Below are 17,500 nucleotides of genomic sequence, written 5' to 3' on the forward strand. Positions count from 1 at the left end.
ACTTTACAACCTCGTCATCTCCTCTTATCTCTATCTCAGTCCTTTACAACCTCGTCATCTCCTCTTATCTCTGTACTTTACAACCTCGTCATCTCCTCTTATCTCTATCTCAGTACTTTACAACCTCGTCATCTCCTCTTATCTCTATCTCAGTACTTTACAACCTCGTCATCTCCTCTTACCTCTGTCCTTTACAACCTCGTCATCTCCTCTTATCTCTGTACTTTACAACCTCGTCATCTCCTCTTATCTCTGTCTCAGTCCTTTACAACCTCGTCATATCCTCTTATCTCTATCTCAGTCCTTTACAACCTCGTCATCTCCTCTTATCTCAGTACTTTACAACCTCGTCATCTCCTCTTATCTCAGTCCTTTACAACCTCGTCATCTCCTCTTATCTCAGTCCTTTACAACCTCGTCATCTCCTCTTATCTCAATTCTTTACAACCTCGTCATCTCCTCTTATCTCAGTACTTTACAACCTCGTCATATCCTCTTATCTCTATCTCAGTCCTTTACAACCTCGTGATATCCTCTTATCTCTATCTCAGTACTTTACAACCTTGTCATCTCCTCTTGTCTCTGTCTCAGTCCTTTACAACCTCGTCATCTCATCCTATATGGCTTCCTCTCTCAGTACTATGGATGATTATACACATTCATTTACCTGTTACTTCCCCCGTCTCTCTCTCTCTCTCTCTCTCTCTCTCTCTCTCTCTCTCTCTCTCTCTCTCTCTCTACCTCTCTCTCACTCTCCCCCCCCCCTCTCTCTCTCTCTCTCTCCCCCCCTCTCTCCCCCCCCTCTCGCTCTCTCTCTCTCTCTCTCTCTCTCTCTCTGTCTCATATGTTTACATTGCCAAAGCAAGTGAAATAGATCATTAACAAAATTAAAATGACCAATAACAAATGTATCAGTAAACATTACAATGTCTCTCTCTCTCTCTCTCTCTCTTTCTTTCTGTCTCTCTTTCTCGCTCTCTCTCCCCTTCTTTCTCCCCCTCTTCTCTCCCTCTTCTCTCCAGGTGCCACTGACTCTGCCTCTTCTTCCTCTTCTTCTTCCTCATCCTTCGTCAACGGTGCGACCAGTAAGAACCTACCAGCCGTACAGACAGTGGCTCCCTTGACCGAAGACACCGTTGAGAGCATGAGGTCAGAATCTCTCTTTCTCTTTCCTTCACTAACTCTCTATAGCTGTCCATCTTTCCATCTGCCCCTGTCCGTTTCCACTTCCATAGATTATTGTTAGTCACATCTCCCTCCTCCCCGATCTCTATCCTCCCCTATCTCTCTCCTCCCCTATCTCTATCCTCCCCTATCTCTCTCCTCCCCTATCTCTCTCCTCCCCTATCTCTCTCCTCCCCTATCTTTCTCCTCCCCTATCTTTCTCCTCCCCTACATCTATCATCCCCTATCTTTCTCCTCCCCTATCTCTCTCCTCGCCTATCTCTCTCCTCCCCTATCGTTCTCCTCCCCTACATCTCTCATCCCCTATCTCTCTCCTCCCCTATCTTTCTCCTCCCCTATCTCTATCCTCCCCTATCTCTCTCCTCCCCTATCTCTCTCCTCCCCTATCTTTCTCCTCCCCTACATCTCTCCTTCTCTATCTCTCTCCTCCCCTACATCTCTCCTCCCCTATCTCTCTCCTCCCCTAGCTCTCTACTCCCCTATCTCTCTCCTCCCCTACATCTCTCCTCCCCTATCTCTCTCCTCCCCTAGCTCTCTACTCCCCTATCTCTCGCCTCCCCTACATCTCTCCTCTCCTATCTCTCTCCTCCCCTCTCTCTCCTCCCCTATTTCTCTCCTCCCCAACATTTTGCATGTTTACCTTTACTACCTCACTCCCATCTGTCTGTCTGTCGTTCGCATAATTGGATACTAATGAAAGATATCATAACAGGATGCTCCTTAGATATCATAATAGGATGCTCATGAAAGATATCATAATAGGATACTCCTTAGATATCATAACAGGATGCTCATTAAAGATATCATAATAGGATACTTGATAATAGGATATTCATTAGATATCTGTTTGTCTTTCAACTATGAATAACTATTATTTTACAATATATCTTTAGCTAGTTAATCTACCATTGTCAGTATGTCGTTTGCAAAATGTCCCTGCATTGGAACTAGGCGTTATCTTGATCTGGTGAACCTGTCTGTGTAATCAACCTAACAGGGCCAAACACTTAACTTGAAATGTATGTAACTTGCACTTTTACACAAATAACATATTGACAAGTTTTAGGCATGAGTCCATGTTACCCTTATCGACAATAGTCAAGTCAGGCCTCTGTGTCCATAAAAGAAGTCAGAGCTCATATAATGTAGAGTTGGTGAGTTTTTTTTAAGAGTGTGTAGAAGTGTTAGTTAGTGTGTTGTTGCTTTAATGTGTGTGTGGTTTGTGTATTACAGTGTCTATTGTGAGGTGGAGCAGTGCGAGCTGCGCAGCGGGTTGACTCCTCCTGAGCTCAAGCCCTTTAGCTCTCTGGCAGGCTTCCAGACAGCCCCCCGCGATGCAGGACAGTGTCTTAGGCAAGGACACCTGACCCCAAACACTACCTACCTACCGACCGACCTACCGACCGACCGACCGACCGTCCTACATACCTACCGACCTACCTAGTACCTACCTACCTACCTACCTACCTACCTACCTACCTACCTACCTACCTACCTACCTACCTACCTACCTATCTATCTAGCTCCCTCCCTCATTCCCTTCCTACCTTCCTAGTACCTACCTACATAGTACCTACCTACCTACCTGCCTACCTACCTACCTAGTACCTACCTACCTACCTACCTACCTACCTATCTATCTATCTAGCTCCCTCCCTCACTCCCTTCCTAGTACCTACCTACCGACCGACCGACCAACTGACCTATCTATCTAGTACCTACCTACCTACTTACCTACCTACCTACCTACCTATCTATCTAGCTCCCTCCATCACTCTCTTCCTTCCTACCTATCTACCTACCTACCTACCTACCTACCTACCTACCTACCTACCTACCTACCTACCTACCTACCTACCTATCTATCTAGCTCCCTCCCTCATTCCCTTCCTACCTTCCTAGAACCTACCTACATAGTACCTACCTACCTACCTACCTGCCTACCTACCTACCTACCTACCTAGTACCTACCTACCTACCTACCTACCTACCTATCTATCTAGCTCCCTCCCTCACTCCCTTCCTAGTACCTACCTACCGACCGACCGACCAACTGACCTATCTATCTAGTACCTACCTAGTACCTACCTACCTACCTACCTACCTACCTACCTACCTACCTACCTACCTACCTATCTATCTAGCTCCCTCCATCACTCTCTTCCTTCCTTCCTACCTACCTACCTACCTACCTACCTACCTACCTACCTATCTATCTACTCCCTCCATCACTCCCTTCCTTCCTACCTACCTATCTATCTAGTACCTACCTAGTACCTACCTACCTACCTACCTACTAACCTACCTACCTATATATCTAGCTCCCTCCATCACTCCCTTCCTTCCTTCCTTCCTACCTACCTACCTACCTACCTACCGACCTACCTACCTACCTACCTACCTACCTACCTACCTACCTACCTACCTACTTACCTACCTACCTATCTAGCTCCCTCCATCACTCCCTTCCTACCTTCCTAGTACCTACCTACCTACCTATCTATCTAGCTCCCTCCATCACTCCCTTCCTTCCTTCCTACCTACCTACCTACCTACCTACCTACCTACCTACCTACCTATCTATCTAGCTCACTCCCTCACTCCCTTCCTACCTTCCTAGTACCTACCTACCTACCTACCTTCCTAGTACCTACCTACCTACCTACCAAGTACCTACCTACCTACCTACCTACCTACCTACCTACCTACCTACCTACCTACCTACCTATATATCTAGCTCCCTCCCTCACTCCCTTCCTACCTTCCTAGTACCTACCTTCCTATATACCTACCTACCTACCTACCTACCTACCTACCTACCTACCTACCTACCTACCTACCTACCTACCTACATACCTTCCTAGTACCTACCTACCTACCTACCTACCTACCTATCTAGCTCCCTCCATCCCTCCCTTCCTACCTACCTACCTACCTATCTATCTAGCTCACTCCCTCTCTCCCTACCTACCTACCTACCTACCTACCTACCTACCTACCTACCTACCTATCTAGCTCCCTCCATCACTCCCTTCCTACCTTCCTAGTACCTATCTACCTACCTACCTACCTAGTACCTACCTACCTACCTACCCAGTACCTACCTACCTACCTACCTACCTACCTACCTACCTACCTACCTATCTTTCTAGCTCCCTCCCTCACTTCCTTCCTACCTTCCTAGTTCCTACCTACCTACCTACCTACCTTCCTAGTACCTACCTACCTACCTAGTACCTACCTACCTACCTACCTATATATCTAGCTCCCTCACTCCCTTCCTACCTTCCTAGTACCTACCTACCTACCTACCTACCTTCCTAGTACCTACCTACCTACCTAACTACCTACCTACCTACCTACATACCTTCCTAGTACCTACCTACCTACCTACCTTCCTAGTACCTACCTATCTACCGACCAACTGAACTATCTATCTAGCTCCCTCCCTCCCTCACTCCCTTCCTACCTTCCTAGTACCTACCTACCGACCTACCTACCTTCCTAGTACCTACCTACTTACCTACCTACCTACCTACCTACCTACCTACCTACCTACCGACCGACCGACCATCTGACCTATCTATCTAGTACCTACCTACCTACCTCCCTACCTACCTACCTACCTACCTGCCATGCTGCTATCATAGGTTGCACTAGCCATGTCATAATACCACTATAACACCTTCATAGTACTCTCATAATGCCACTATAACGCCTTCATAATTCTGTCATAATGCCGCAATAACGCCTTCATAGTACTGTCATAATGCTCCTATAACACCTTCATAGTACTGTCATAATGCCACTATAACTCCTTTATAATACTGTCATAATGCCTCTATAACGCCTTCATAATACTGTCATAATGCCACTATTACGCCTTCATAATACTGTCATAATGCCACTATAACGCCTTCATAATACTGTCATAATGCCACTATAACACCTTCATAATACTGTCATAATGCCGCTATAACACCTTCATAGTACTGTCATAATGCCACTATAACGCCTTCATAGTACTGTCATAATGCCACTATAACACCTTCATTATACTGGCATAATGCCACTATAACGCCTTCATGATACTGTCATAATGCCACTATAACACCTTCATAGTAATGTCATAATGCTGCTATAACGCCTTCATAGTACTGTCATAATGCCACTATAACGCCTTCATAGTACTGTCATAATGCCACTATAACACCTTCATAAAACTGTCATAACGTCCATGTTGTCAGTGGGTATGTTGGAAGCTGTCTCTTCTATCTGCTCAACTGACTGTGTATCTCTTCTTCTATCCCTCTTCCTCTTCTATTCTTCTTCTATCCTTCTTCTTCCCCTTCTTCTGTTCTTCTTCTATCCTTCTTCTTCCCCTTCTTCTGTTCTTCTTCTATCCTTTTTCTTCCCCTTCTTCTGTTCTTCTTCTATTCTTCTATCCTTCTTCTATTCTTCTTCTTCTATCCTTCTTCTTCTTCTGTTCTTCTTCTATCCTTCTTCTTCTTCTTCTTCTTCTTCTTCTTCTTCTTCTTCTTCTATCCTTCTTCTTCTTCTTCTTCTTCTATCCTTCTTCTTCTTCTTCTTCTATACTTATTCATCTTCTTCTTCTTCTTCTTCTTCTTCTTCTATCCTTCTTCTTCTTCTTCTTCTTCTATCCTTATTCATCTTATTCATCTTATTCATCTTATTCATCTTCTTCTTCTATCCTTCTTCTTCTTCTATCCTTCTTCTTCTTCTTCTGTTCTTCTTCTATCCTTCTTCTTCTTCTTCTTCTTCTTCTTCTTCTTCTTCTTCTTCTTCTTCTTCTATCCTTCTTCTTCTTCTATTCTTCTTCTATCCTTCTTCTTCTTCTTCTTCTTCTTCTTCTTCTTCTTCTATCCTTCTTCTTCTTCTTCTTCTATACTTATTCATCTTCTTCTTCTTCTTCTTCTTCTTCTTCTATCCTTCTTCTTCTTCTTCTTCTTCTTCTTCTTCTTCTATCCTTCTTCTTCTTCTTCTATCCTTCTTCTTCTTCTTCTATACTTATTCATCTTCTTCTTCTATCCTTCTTCTTCTTCTTCTATCCTTCTTCTTCTTCTTCTATCCTTCGTCTTCTTCTTCTATACTTATTCATCTTCTTCTTCTATACTTATTCATCTTCTTCTTCTATCCTTCTTCTTCTTCTTCTATCCTTCTTCTTCTTCTTCTTCTTCTTCTTCTTCTATCCTTCTTCTTCTTCTTCTTCTTCTTCTTCTTCTTCTATCCTTCTTCTTCTTCTTCTTCTATCCTTCTTCTTCTTCTTCTATACTTATTCATCTTCTTCTTCTTCTTCTTCTTCTTCTTCTTCTTCTTCTTCTATCCTTCTCCTCTCACTCTCATCCCCTCCCTCAACCCCTCTCTGTCTCTCTCCTTCCTCCTCTCCCCACCCCTCCCTCCCTCCCTCTCCCCTTCCCTCTATCTCTCTCTGTCCCCTTCTCTGACCCTTTCTCTCGCTCCCCTCTGTCCCTCCCCCAACCCCCTCCCTCTCTCTTCCTCCCTCCCCATGCCCTGCTCCCCCCTCTCTCTCCCCCTCTACAGTATCACCACTAAGTTGGAGCGCGCCCTGGAGAAGGTGGCCCCCCTCCTGAGGGAGATCTTTGTGGACTTTGCTCCGTTCCTCTCTAGGACCCTGTTGGGTAGCCACGGCCAGGAGCTGCTCATTGAAGGTACAGGTGCTGTACACGCCTTTAACTTCTATCTGGCGTCTCTGTGTGGAGTGAGTCCCCCCATCCACTGTCCAGTCCTCACCGTGCTGCTGTCACCGCTCACACTGGATGGCTGTGTGTGTGTGTGTGTGTGTGTGTGTGTGCACGGTCGCCTGTGTGTCTGTATCTGTCGACTGGCTACCTCACCCATCCATGGATCAGGTATGAGGAGGTTTGAGTAGGTATGAGGAGGTATGAGGAGGTATGAGGAGGTTTGAGGAGGTATGAGGAGGTTTGAGGAGGTATGAGGAGGTTTGAGGAGGTATGAGGAGGTTTGAGGAGGTATGAGGAGGTTTGAGGAGGTTTGAGGAGGTATGAGGAGGTTTGAGGAGGTATGAGGAGGTTTGAGGAGGTATGAGGAGGTTTGAGGAGGTATGAGGAGGTTTGAGGAGGTATGAGGAGATATGAGGAGGTTTGAGGAGGTATGAGGAGGTTTGAGGAGGTATGAGGAGGTTTGAGGAGGTATGAGGAGGTATGAGGAGGTTTGAGGAGGTATGAGGAGGTTTGAGGAGGTATGAGGAGGTTTGAGGAGGTATGAGGAGGTTTGAGGAGGTATGAGGAGGTTTGAGGAGGTTTGAGGAGGTATGAGGAGGTTTGAGGAGGTATGAGGAGGTTTGAGGAGGTATGAGGAGGTTTGAGGAGGTATGAGGAGGTTTAAGGATAGTGCTGAATAAACAGGACTTTCAGTAGGAAGTAGTAGGTCTGTTTCCCTGCCGTTCTGTCCGTTCCCTTGTTCCACTTGTCCTTTCTGTGTTATACTGTAAGATCTAATGCTGTTAGCTGGGTGGGTAACCTGTTAAGAGAACTATGTGTGTGTGTGTGTGTGTGTGTGTGTGTGTGTGTGTGTGTGTGTGTGTGTGTGTGTGTGTGTGTGTGTGTGTGTGTGTGTGTGTGTGTGTGTTCCGTGCGAGCGTGTGTGTGTGTGTGTTCTGGGTCCTGACGCTCCTGTCTCTCTCTCTGCAGGTCTGGTCTGTATGAAGTCCAGTACTTCAGTAGTAGAGCTGGTCATGCTGCTCTGTTCTCAGGTACGTACCCCTTTCTCTCTCTCTCTCTCTCTCTCTCTCTCTCTCTCTCTCTCTCTCTCTCTCTCTCTCTCTCTCTCTCTGTCTCTCTCTCTCACACTCTCTCTCTCTCTCTCTCTCTCTCTGTGCCTCTCTCTCACTCTCTCTCTCTCTCTCTCTCGCTGCCTCTCTCTGCCTCTCTCTCTCTCTCTCTCTCTCCCTTTCTCTGCCTCTCTTACTCTCTCTCTGCCTCTCCCCCATTTCTCTCTGCCCCCTCTCTCTCTCTCTCTCTCTCTCTCTCTCTCTCTCTCGCTATCTCTCTCTCTCTCCTTCTCTTTCTTTCGTTCCCTCTCCCCTCTCTCTATTTATTTATTATTTTCTCTCTCTCTCTCTCTGTATATATGTTTTCTGTATAGTTCCCAGTATATGCACTAGATTGTCTCACTATACTTAGTGTTATGAAACCAACTAGCCTGCTTTGGATTTATCTAGGGGTTTCTAAGCCCTTCAAGTTTACCTTCAGTATCAGCCAGCCCCATCGATGCAGCACTAAGCAGCCAATGATGAGCGCTGTGGTTTGATTGACAGGTCTAAAGTGCTATCAGACAGGTGTCTGGTTACAGACCCGCCCTTTATGACAGCATTAACGGTTGCGTCTGCTGCAGTCTCAATGTGGGTGAAACTCCATATTTACACATTTGATTCTCATCAGTTTCCTCAACTTCTATCTCTTCCCGAAAACAAGAAGGATATTCATAAACATGTTTTGACTATACTTTATTACAATCATCCGTCTCCGCTGTCTTGATCTCTGAGAACAAAGCACCATTTCATATCACTAACAAGGTGTGGCTTGGGTAGCTAGACTCAGCAGGCAGAAGGAGAAACAGAATGATACTCACCTCTTCATTCCTCCTTTTATTTCTCTCTGTCCATCTTCTTCGGGGTATGTGTGTGTTCCTGGTCAGTATCTCTCTCTGTCCATCCTCTCCGGGGTATGTGTGTGTTCCTGGTCAGTATCTCTCTCTGTCCATCCTCTCCGGGGTATGTGTGTGTTCCTGGTCAGTATCTCTCTCTGTCCATCCTCTCCGGGGTATGTGTGTGTTCCTGGTCAGTATCTCTCTCTGTCCATCCTCTCCGGTGTATGTGTGTGTTCCTGGTCAGTATCTCTCTCTGTCCATCCTCTCCGGGGTATGTGTGTGTTCCTGGTTCCTGGAGATGTTCTTGTCCTTTGAGTGTACCATTGCTCTCCACTTATCTCAACTCAACTTCCATGTTGTTTGTCCCACCTTTCCTATTGTCCTCTCCCATCCTCCTCTTCTCTCCTCTCTCATCCTCCTCTTCTCTCCTTTCTCATCCTCCTCTTCTCTCCTCTCTCATCCTCCTCTTCTCTCCTTTCTCATCCTTTTCTTCTCTCCTTTCTCATCCTCCTCTTCTCTCTTCTCTCATCCTCCTCTTCTCTCTTCTCTCATCCTCCTCTTCTCTCCTTTCTTATCCTCGTCTTCTCTCCTTTCTCATCCTCCTCTTCTCTCCTCTCTCATCCTGCTCTTCTCTCCTCTCTCATCCTCCTCTTCTCTCCTTTCTCATCCTCCTCTTCTCTCCTCTCTCATCTTCTTCTCCTGTCTTCTTTTTATCCATTCGCTCCATTTAACTTCTGTCCCTTTCCTCTCATCCTCTTCTCCTTATTTTGTTCTCCTCGTCCAGCTCTGTTCTCCTCTCTTCCTCCTCCTCCTCTCCTCTTCCTCTCATCTCCATCTACCTCTTCTCTCCTCTCATCTCTTCTACCACTTTCCCTTCTCGTTCATCCTCTTCTCCACCTTCTGTCTCTACTCCTCACCGTCCTCTCTCTCCCTCCTCGTTCATCCTCTTCTCCACCTTCTGTCTCTACTCCTCACCGTCCTCTCTCTCTGTCATTCCCCTCCCCTCTCCTCTCTTTCCCTCCTCTTCCTGTCAGTGTGTCTAGTATTACACAGGGCTCCAGCCTTGTCTTCCATTAGGGGCCCAGGGGACAGAACCCCAGCCCAGATATTGATCCCTGGGATGAGGAAGGGAACCTGAGACGCTCCCATGTGTCCTTCAGATCCATCCATGGAGATAATGGAGCTATCGCTCTCTCTGTTGTTTCTTTTTTACATAAGAAAGAATATAAAATACGCTCTTTTCACTTTTCATATAGCAGATGCTCTTTTCCAGAGCGACTTACAGTAAGTGCATGAGTTTCATTATTTAAACCCTAGGAGGTAACGTGTTTCACCCCTTCTACTACACCGGGGGTATTTAAACCCTAGGAGGTAACATGTTTCACCCCTTCTACTACACCGGGGGTATTTAAACCCTAGGAGGTAACGTGTTTCACCCCTTCTACTACACCGGTTCTGTTCTGATATTCAGCTGGTCCACCTGGTGTCCCTGGTCTAAATCAGTCCCTGATTAACCGGCTTCAAGGTCTATAGACTCTACATGAACCTTACAAACTATGACCCCTCTTGACCTATCCTCTCCATTTATCTCTCCTTTCTCTCTCTCTCTCTCTCTGTCTCTCTCTCTCTTCTCTCCCTCTCTCTCTCTCACTATCTCTCTCTTCTCTCCCTCTCACTCTCTCTCTCTTCTCTCCCTCCCTCTCTCTCACTCTCTCTCTCCTCTCTCTCTCTCACTCTCTCTCTCTCTCTCTGTCTGTCTGTCTGTCTGTCTGTGTTTCTCATCTCTCTTTCCTCTCTCTCTCTGTCTCTCTCTCTCTCTCTCTCTCTGTCTCTCTCTCTTGCTTGCTCTCTCTCTCTCTCTCTCTCTCTCTCTGTCTCTCTCGCTTGCTCTCTCTCTCTCTCTCTCTCTCTCTCTCTCTCTCTCTCTGTCTCTCTCGCTTGCTCTCTCTCTCTCTCTCTCTCTCTCTGTCTTTCTCGCTTGCTCTCTCTCTCTCTCTCTCTCTCTCTCTCTCTCTCTCTCTGTCTCTCTCGCTTGCTCTCTCTCTCTCTCTCTCTCTGTCTCTCTCGCTTGCTCTCTCTCTCTCTCTCTCTCTCTCTCTGTCTCTCTCGCTTGCTCTCTCTCTCTCTCTCTCTCTCTCTCTCTCTCTCTCTCTCTCTCTCTCTCTCTCTCTCTCTCTCATTTAATTTTAGTTCAAGGGGCTTTATTGGAATGGGAAACACATGTTTACATTGCCAAAGCAAGTGAAATGGATAAACAAATGTGAAATTAACAATAAAAAGTGAACAGTAAATATTACACTCAGACAAGTTAGATGTGTGGGTTCCTTGAGTGGCACAGCGGTCTAAAGTTAATTAAAGTTTAAATAAATAAATCATTTTCAAAAAGTTCCAAAATAATAAAGACATTTCAAATGTCATATTATGTCTGTATACATTGTTGTATTGATGTGCAAATATTTAAAGTACAAAATATAAAATAAATAAGCATAAATATGGGTTGTATTTACAATGGTGTTTGTTCTTCACTGGTTGCCCTTTTCTCGTGGCAACAGGTCACACATCTTGCTGCTGTGATGGCAAGCTGTGATATTTCACCCAACAGATATGGGAGTTTATCAAAATTGGATTTGTAGAATTTAACTACACATCTGCTAATTAGCAGGTATAGGCCTAATTCTGCTCTGTACAAATTATTTGGTGTTTTACGTTGTACACAGAGGATATTTTTGCAGAATTATGCTTGCAGAGTTTCAATTTGGTGTTTGTCCCCTTTAGTGAAGTCTTAGTTGGTGAGCGGACCCCAGACCTCACAACCATGAAGGGCAACGGGTTCTATAACTGATTCAAGTATTTTTAGCCAGATCCCAACTGGTATGTCGAATTTAATGTTCCTTTTGATGGCAGAGATGGCCCTTCTTGTCTCCACTTTTGTGGATTGGTGTCATCAGATCCTAATGGGTATGTTGAATGTTATGTTATGTCTCTAACAGGCAGACAACACCACTTGCGCGAGCGTTGCAAAATAATTGTAGACATCTATATTACTCAATTATTGCACCCACACTGCTCACGCATCAACGAGCGTCTGCGTTGCCAAGGGCTAAAATATAAGTTCTATTTGTGACGCAGATCTCGCTGCAAGTCCTGCCTCTCCCATCTCCTCATTGGTTTATAGAAGCAGGTACCCATGTGCCATCTCCTCATTGGTAATACCCACGTGGGTGACTGAAAGACAAATGAGGTCAGTGGCAGTAACTCATCTAATTTATGAAAGTTGCCAATCTCAATATTAAGTCAAGAGAAGATAAAGTCTGGAAGGAGGAGAGATGACTAGAAATGATTCTGTTGACCGTTTTATGTGTGGATTAATTGTCGGAGTAAAGGACCTTGTGCATTTCAGGTTAAATAGCTGTACATAGTCTATCGGTAAATAGCCCACCCAATTTTACCTACTTCATCCCCGTACTGTTTATATTTATTTACTTTTCTGCTCTTTTGCACACCAATATCTCTACCTGTACATGACCATCTGATCGTTTATCACTCCAGTGTTAATCTGCAAAATTGTAATTATTCACCTACCTCCTCATGCCTTTTGCACACAATGTATATAGACTCTCTTTTTTTTCTACTGTGTTATTGACTTGTTAATTGTTTACTCCATGTGTAACTCTGTGTTGTAAATGAGAACTTGTTCTCAACTAGCCTACCTGGTTAAATAAAGGTGTTCTCAACTAGCCTACCTGGTTAAATAAAGGTGAAATAAAATAAAATAAAAATAATAACAAAATGTTTATATCCCAGGACAAATTAGCTAGCAACAGCAAGCTAGCTAAATTGGACACATTAGCTAGCAAGTGAAAGCTAGCTAGCTAAATTGCCATAAATGTTTAATGCTTTTCGACTTGTCCCCAAATTAACATAATTGGTTGAGAGTTTGCTTTGATATTTTAACCTGCGTGTCGTGATCACGGGGGACAAAATACATCTATGCACGATGGTGCCGGTTTGGGTTCCGTGTCAGATCGTTCACAGCAAACAGTCTCTCTCTCTGTCTAGTGTTGCTGCAGTCTGTATTCTCTGTCCGGGAATCCACTGGTCACACAATAGAGATATTTACGTTGTCAAATTGGACTTATTTTAGTGTTTTCCTGAACTTAAACACACAACAACAAAAAAATACTTTTGAATTTGTATGTTTGTATGTTTGTGTTTCAGCCTGATGGCAGCCCCGTCTCTTGGTTTGCTATGAAGCTGAGGGATGGGGCTGGAGAAATGTAACCACAGACAGAGCTGTTGATGCAAGTGGTCCGTAGTGGTCCGTAGTGGTCAGTAGTAGTCAGTAGTGGTCAGTAGTAGTCAGTAGTAGTCAGTAGTAGTCAGTAGTGGTCAGTAGTAGTCAGTAGTAGTCAGTAGTGGTCAGTAGTGGTCAGTAGTAGTCAGTAGTAGTCAGTAGTGGTCAGTAGTAGTCAGTAGTAGTCAGTAGTAGTCATTAGTAGTCAGTAGTGGTCAGTAGTGGTCTGTAGTAGTCAGTAGTGGTCTGTAGTGGTCTGTAGTAGTCAGTAGTGGTCAGTAGTGATCCGTAGTAGTCAGTAGTAGTTAGTAGTGGTCAGTAGTAGTCAGTAGTGGTCAGTAGTGGTCCATAATGGTCAGTAGTAGTCAGTAGTAGTCCGTAGTGGTCCATAGTGGTCAGTAGTGGTCAGTAGTAATCAGTAGTAGTCAGTAGTGGTCGGTAGTGGTCCATAGTGGTCACTAGTAGTCAGTAGTAGTCAGTAGTGGTCTGTAGTGGTCTGTAGTAGTCAGTAGTAGTCAGTAGTGGTCTGTAGTAGTCAGTAGTAGTCAGTAGTGGTCAGTAGTGATCCGTAGTAGTCAGTAGTAGTTAGTAGTGGTCAGTAGTAGTCAGTAGTGGTCAGTAGTGGTCAGTAGTGGCCAGTAGTGGTCAGTAGTGGTCAGTAGTGATCTGTAGTGGTCCGTAGTTGTCAGTAGTGGTCCGTAGTAGTCAGTAGTGGTCCGTAGTGGTCCATAGTGGTCAGTAGTGGTCCGTAGTGGTCAGTAGTGGTCAGTAGTAGTCAGTAGTGGTCCGTAGTAGTCAGTAGTGGTCCGTAGTGGTCCATAGTGGTCAGTAGTGGTCTGTAGTGGTCAGTAGTGGTCAGTAGTGGTCAGTAGTAGTCCGTAGTAGTCAGTAGTGGTCCGTAGTGGTCAGTAGTGGTCAGTAGTAGTCAGTAGTGGTCCGTAGTGGTCAGTAGTGGTCCGTAGTAGTCAGTAGTAGTCAGTAGTGGTCAGTAGTAGTCAGTAGTAGTCAGTAGTGGTCAGTAGTAGTCAGTAGTAGTCAGTAGTAGTCAGTAGTAGTCAGTAGTGGGCAGTAGTAGTCCGTAGTAGTCAGTAGTGGTCAGTAGTGGTCAGTAGTGGTCCGTAGTGGTCAGTAGGGGTAGTGGTCCGTAGGGGTCAGTAGTAGTCAGTAGTGGTCCGTAGTGGTCCATAGTGGTCAGTAGTAGTCAGTAGTAGTCAGTAGTGGTCCGTAGTGGTCGGTAGTGGTCAGTAGGGGTAGTGGTCCGTAGGGGTCAGTAGTAGTCAGTAGTGGTCAGTAGTGGTCCGTAGTAGTCAGTAGTGGTCAGTAGTGGTCCATAATGGTAAGTAGTAGTCAGTAGTGGTCCGTAGTGGTCCATAGTGGTCACTAGTAGTCAGTAGTAGTCAGTAGTGGTCTGTAGTGGTCTGTAGTAGTCAGTAGTAGTCAGTAGTGGTCTGTAGTGGTCTGTAGTAGTCAGTAGTAGTCAGTAGTGGTCAGTAGTGATCCGTAGTAGTCAGTAGTAGTTAGTAGTGGTCAGTAGTAGTCAGTAGTGGTCAGTAGTAGTCAGTAGTGGTCCGTAGTGGTCAGTAGTGGTCCGTAGTAGTCAGTAGTAGTCAGTAGTGGTCAGTAGTAGTCAATAGTAGTCAGTAGTGGTCAGTAGTAGTCAGTAGTAGTCAGTAGTAGTCAGTAGTGGTCAGTAGTAGTCAGTAGTGGGCAGTAGTAGTCCGTAGTAGTCAGTAGTGGTCAGTAGTGGTCAGTAGTGGTCCGTAGTGGTCAGTAGGGGTAGTGGTCCGTAGGGGTCAGTAGTAGTCAGTAGTGGTCCGTAGTGGTCCATAGTGGTCAGTAGTAGTCAGTAGTAGTCAGTAGTGGTCCGTAGTGGTCGGTAGTGGTCAGTAGGGGTAGTGGTCCGTAGGGGTCAGTAGTAGTCAGTAGTGGTCAGTAGTGGTCCGTAGTAGTCAGTAGTAGTCAGTAGTGGTCAGTAGTGGTCCATAATGGTCAGTAGTAGTCAGTAGTGGTCCGTAGTGGTCCATAGTGGTCACTAGTAGTCAGTAGTAGTCAGTAGTGGTCTGTAGTGGTCTGTAGTAGTCAGTAGTAGTCAGTAGTGGTCTGTAGTGGTCTGTAGTAGTCAGTAGTAGTCAGTAGTGGTCAGTAGTGATCCGTAGTAGTCAGTAGTAGTTAGTAGTGGTCAGTAGTAGTCAGTAGTGGTCAGTAGTGGTCCATAATGGTCAGTAGTAGTCAGTAGTAGTCCGTAGTGGTCCATAGTGGTCAGTAGTGGTCAGTAGTGATCAGTAGTGGTCAGTAGTAATCAGTAGTAGTCAGTAGTGGTCGGTAGTAGTCGGTAGTGGTCTGTAGTGGTCGGTAGTTGTCAGTAGTGGTCAGTAGTGGTCAGTAGTGGCCAGTAGTGGTCAGTAGTAGGCAGTAGTAGTTAGTAGTAATCAGTAGTGGTCAGTATTGGTCCGTAGTGGTCAGTAGTGGTCAGTATTGGTCCGTAGTGGTCAGTAGTGGTCGGTAGTGGTCCGTAGTAGTCAGTAGTGGTCAGTAGTGGTCAGTAGTAGTCAGTAGTGGTCCGTAGTGGTCAGTAGGGGTAGTGGTCCGTAGGGGTCAGTAGTAGTCAGTAGTGGTCCGTAGTGGTCCATAGTGGTCAGTAGTAGTCAGTAGTAGTCAGTAGTGGTCCGTAGTGGTCGGTAGTGGTCAGTAGGGGTAGTGGTCCGTAGGGGTCAGTAGTAGTCAGTAGTGGTCAGTAGTGGTCCGTAGTAGTCAGTAGTAGTCAGTAGTGGTCAGTAGTGGTCCATAATGGTCAGTAGTAGTCAGTAGTGGTCCGTAGTGGTCCATAGTGGTCACTAGTAGTCAGTAGTAGTCAGTAGTGGTCTGTAGTGGTCTGTAGTAGTCAGTAGTAGTCAGTAGTGGTCTGTAGTGGTCTGTAGTAGTCAGTAGTAGTCAGTAGTGGTCAGTAGTGATCCGTAGTAGTCAGTAGTAGTTAGTAGTGGTCAGTAGTAGTCAGTAGTGGTCAGTAGTGGTCCATAATGGTCAGTAGTAGTCAGTAGTAGTCCGTAGTGGTCCATAGTGGTCAGTAGTGATCAGTAGTGGTCAGTAGTAATCAGTAGTAGTCAGTAGTGGTCGGTAGTAGTCGGTAGTGGTCTGTAGTGGTCGGTAGTTGTCAGTAGTGGTCAGTAGTGGTCAGTAGTGGCCAGTAGTGGTCAGTAGTAGGCAGTAGTAGTTAGTAGTAATCAGTAGTGGTCAGTATTGGTCCGTAGTGGTCAGTAGTGGTCAGTATTGGTCCGTAGTGGTCAGTAGTGGTCGGTAGTGGTCCGTAGTAGTCAGTAGTGGTCAGTAGTGGTCAGTAGTAGTCAGTAGTGGTCAGTAGTAGTCAGTAGTGGTCCATAGTGGTCAGTAGTAGTTAGGAGTGGTCCGTAGTGGTCAGTAGTGGTCAGTAGTGGTCAGTAGTAGTCAGTAGTGGTCAGTAGTAGTCAGTAGTGGTCCGTAGTGGTCAGTAGTGGTCCGTAGTAGTCAGTAGTGGTCAGTAGTGGTCAGTAGTGGTCAGTAGTAGTCAGTAGTAGTCAGTAGTGGTCCGTGTGTGGCTTTGTGTCTGTTTTGTAATATGACCCTTTGTGTTTCCAGGAGTGGCAGAACTCTATCCAGAAGAACGCTGGGCTGGCCTTCATAGAGCTCATCAATGAGGGAAGGTAATCAATCATCTATCACATTGATTTATCTTTCTATCGGACTGCTTATTCTGTTATCACCATCAGGAATCATCTGCTCAGGGCTAACCGTTTAGAAAGAGGCTCAATTAAACCCCCCTCTCTCTCTCTTCTGATATATATATCTTGCTCTCTCTCTGTCTCTGTCTCTGTCTCTGTCTCTCTCTCTCTCTCTCTCTCTCTCTCTCTCTCTCTTCTGACATCCCCCCTCTCTCTCTCTCCCCCTCTCTCTCTCTCTCTCTATATCCCCCACTCTCTCTCTCTCTCTCTCTCTTCTGATATCCCCCTCTCTCTCTCTTTCCCCATCCTTTCTAATATCCCTCTCTCACTATCTCCTCCCTCTCCCTCTGGCTCTCTCCCTTTCTCTCTCTTCCCAGATTGCTGTGCCATGCTATGAAGGACCACATTGTGCGTGTGGCCAACGAAGCAGAGTTTATCCTCAACAGACAGAGAGCTGAAGACGTACACAAACACGCTGAGTTTGAGGTCAGAGTTCAGTCTTCCTTCCTCTGAACGACAGTGTCTGTGTCTGACTCTGTGTCCTCCAGTACACTAAACCATGATAGCAGGAATCTCAACGTCTCTCTCTCTCTCCCTCTCTTTCCCTACGCCCCTCCCACCCAGTCTAACTGTGCCCAGTACGCTGCTGACAGGAGGGAGGAGGAGAGGATGTGTG

The 17,500-nt window shown here is 45.6% G+C and overlaps 2 protein-coding genes across 2 annotated transcripts in view; one reads left to right on the top strand and one right to left on the bottom strand.

Annotated features, from left to right (window-relative positions):
* Positions 1-17,500, bottom strand: part of LOC139387908 (sterile alpha motif domain-containing protein 9-like) — a 429,675-nt gene that overhangs the window by 283,614 nt on the left and 128,561 nt on the right. The gene's annotated exons all lie outside the window — the stretch shown is intronic.
* Positions 1-17,500, top strand: part of LOC139388106 (neurobeachin a) — a 257,294-nt gene that overhangs the window by 219,500 nt on the left and 20,294 nt on the right. Inside the window, exons 39-45 of the mRNA XM_071134675.1 lie at positions 1,023-1,149; positions 2,419-2,538; positions 6,748-6,881; positions 7,878-7,939; positions 16,742-16,806; positions 17,202-17,310; positions 17,449-17,500. The exon at positions 17,449-17,500 is cut by the window's right edge and continues 115 nt beyond it. Coding sequence (XP_070990776.1) covers positions 1,023-1,149; positions 2,419-2,538; positions 6,748-6,881; positions 7,878-7,939; positions 16,742-16,806; positions 17,202-17,310; positions 17,449-17,500 — 669 coding nt within the window. The remainder of the gene's footprint in view (positions 1-1,022; positions 1,150-2,418; positions 2,539-6,747; positions 6,882-7,877; positions 7,940-16,741; positions 16,807-17,201; positions 17,311-17,448) is intronic.

The sequence above is a fragment of the Oncorhynchus clarkii genome, chromosome 29 (genome assembly GCF_045791955.1).
Source record: "Oncorhynchus clarkii lewisi isolate Uvic-CL-2024 chromosome 29, UVic_Ocla_1.0, whole genome shotgun sequence".
Lineage (NCBI taxonomy): Eukaryota > Metazoa > Chordata > Actinopteri > Salmoniformes > Salmonidae > Oncorhynchus > Oncorhynchus clarkii.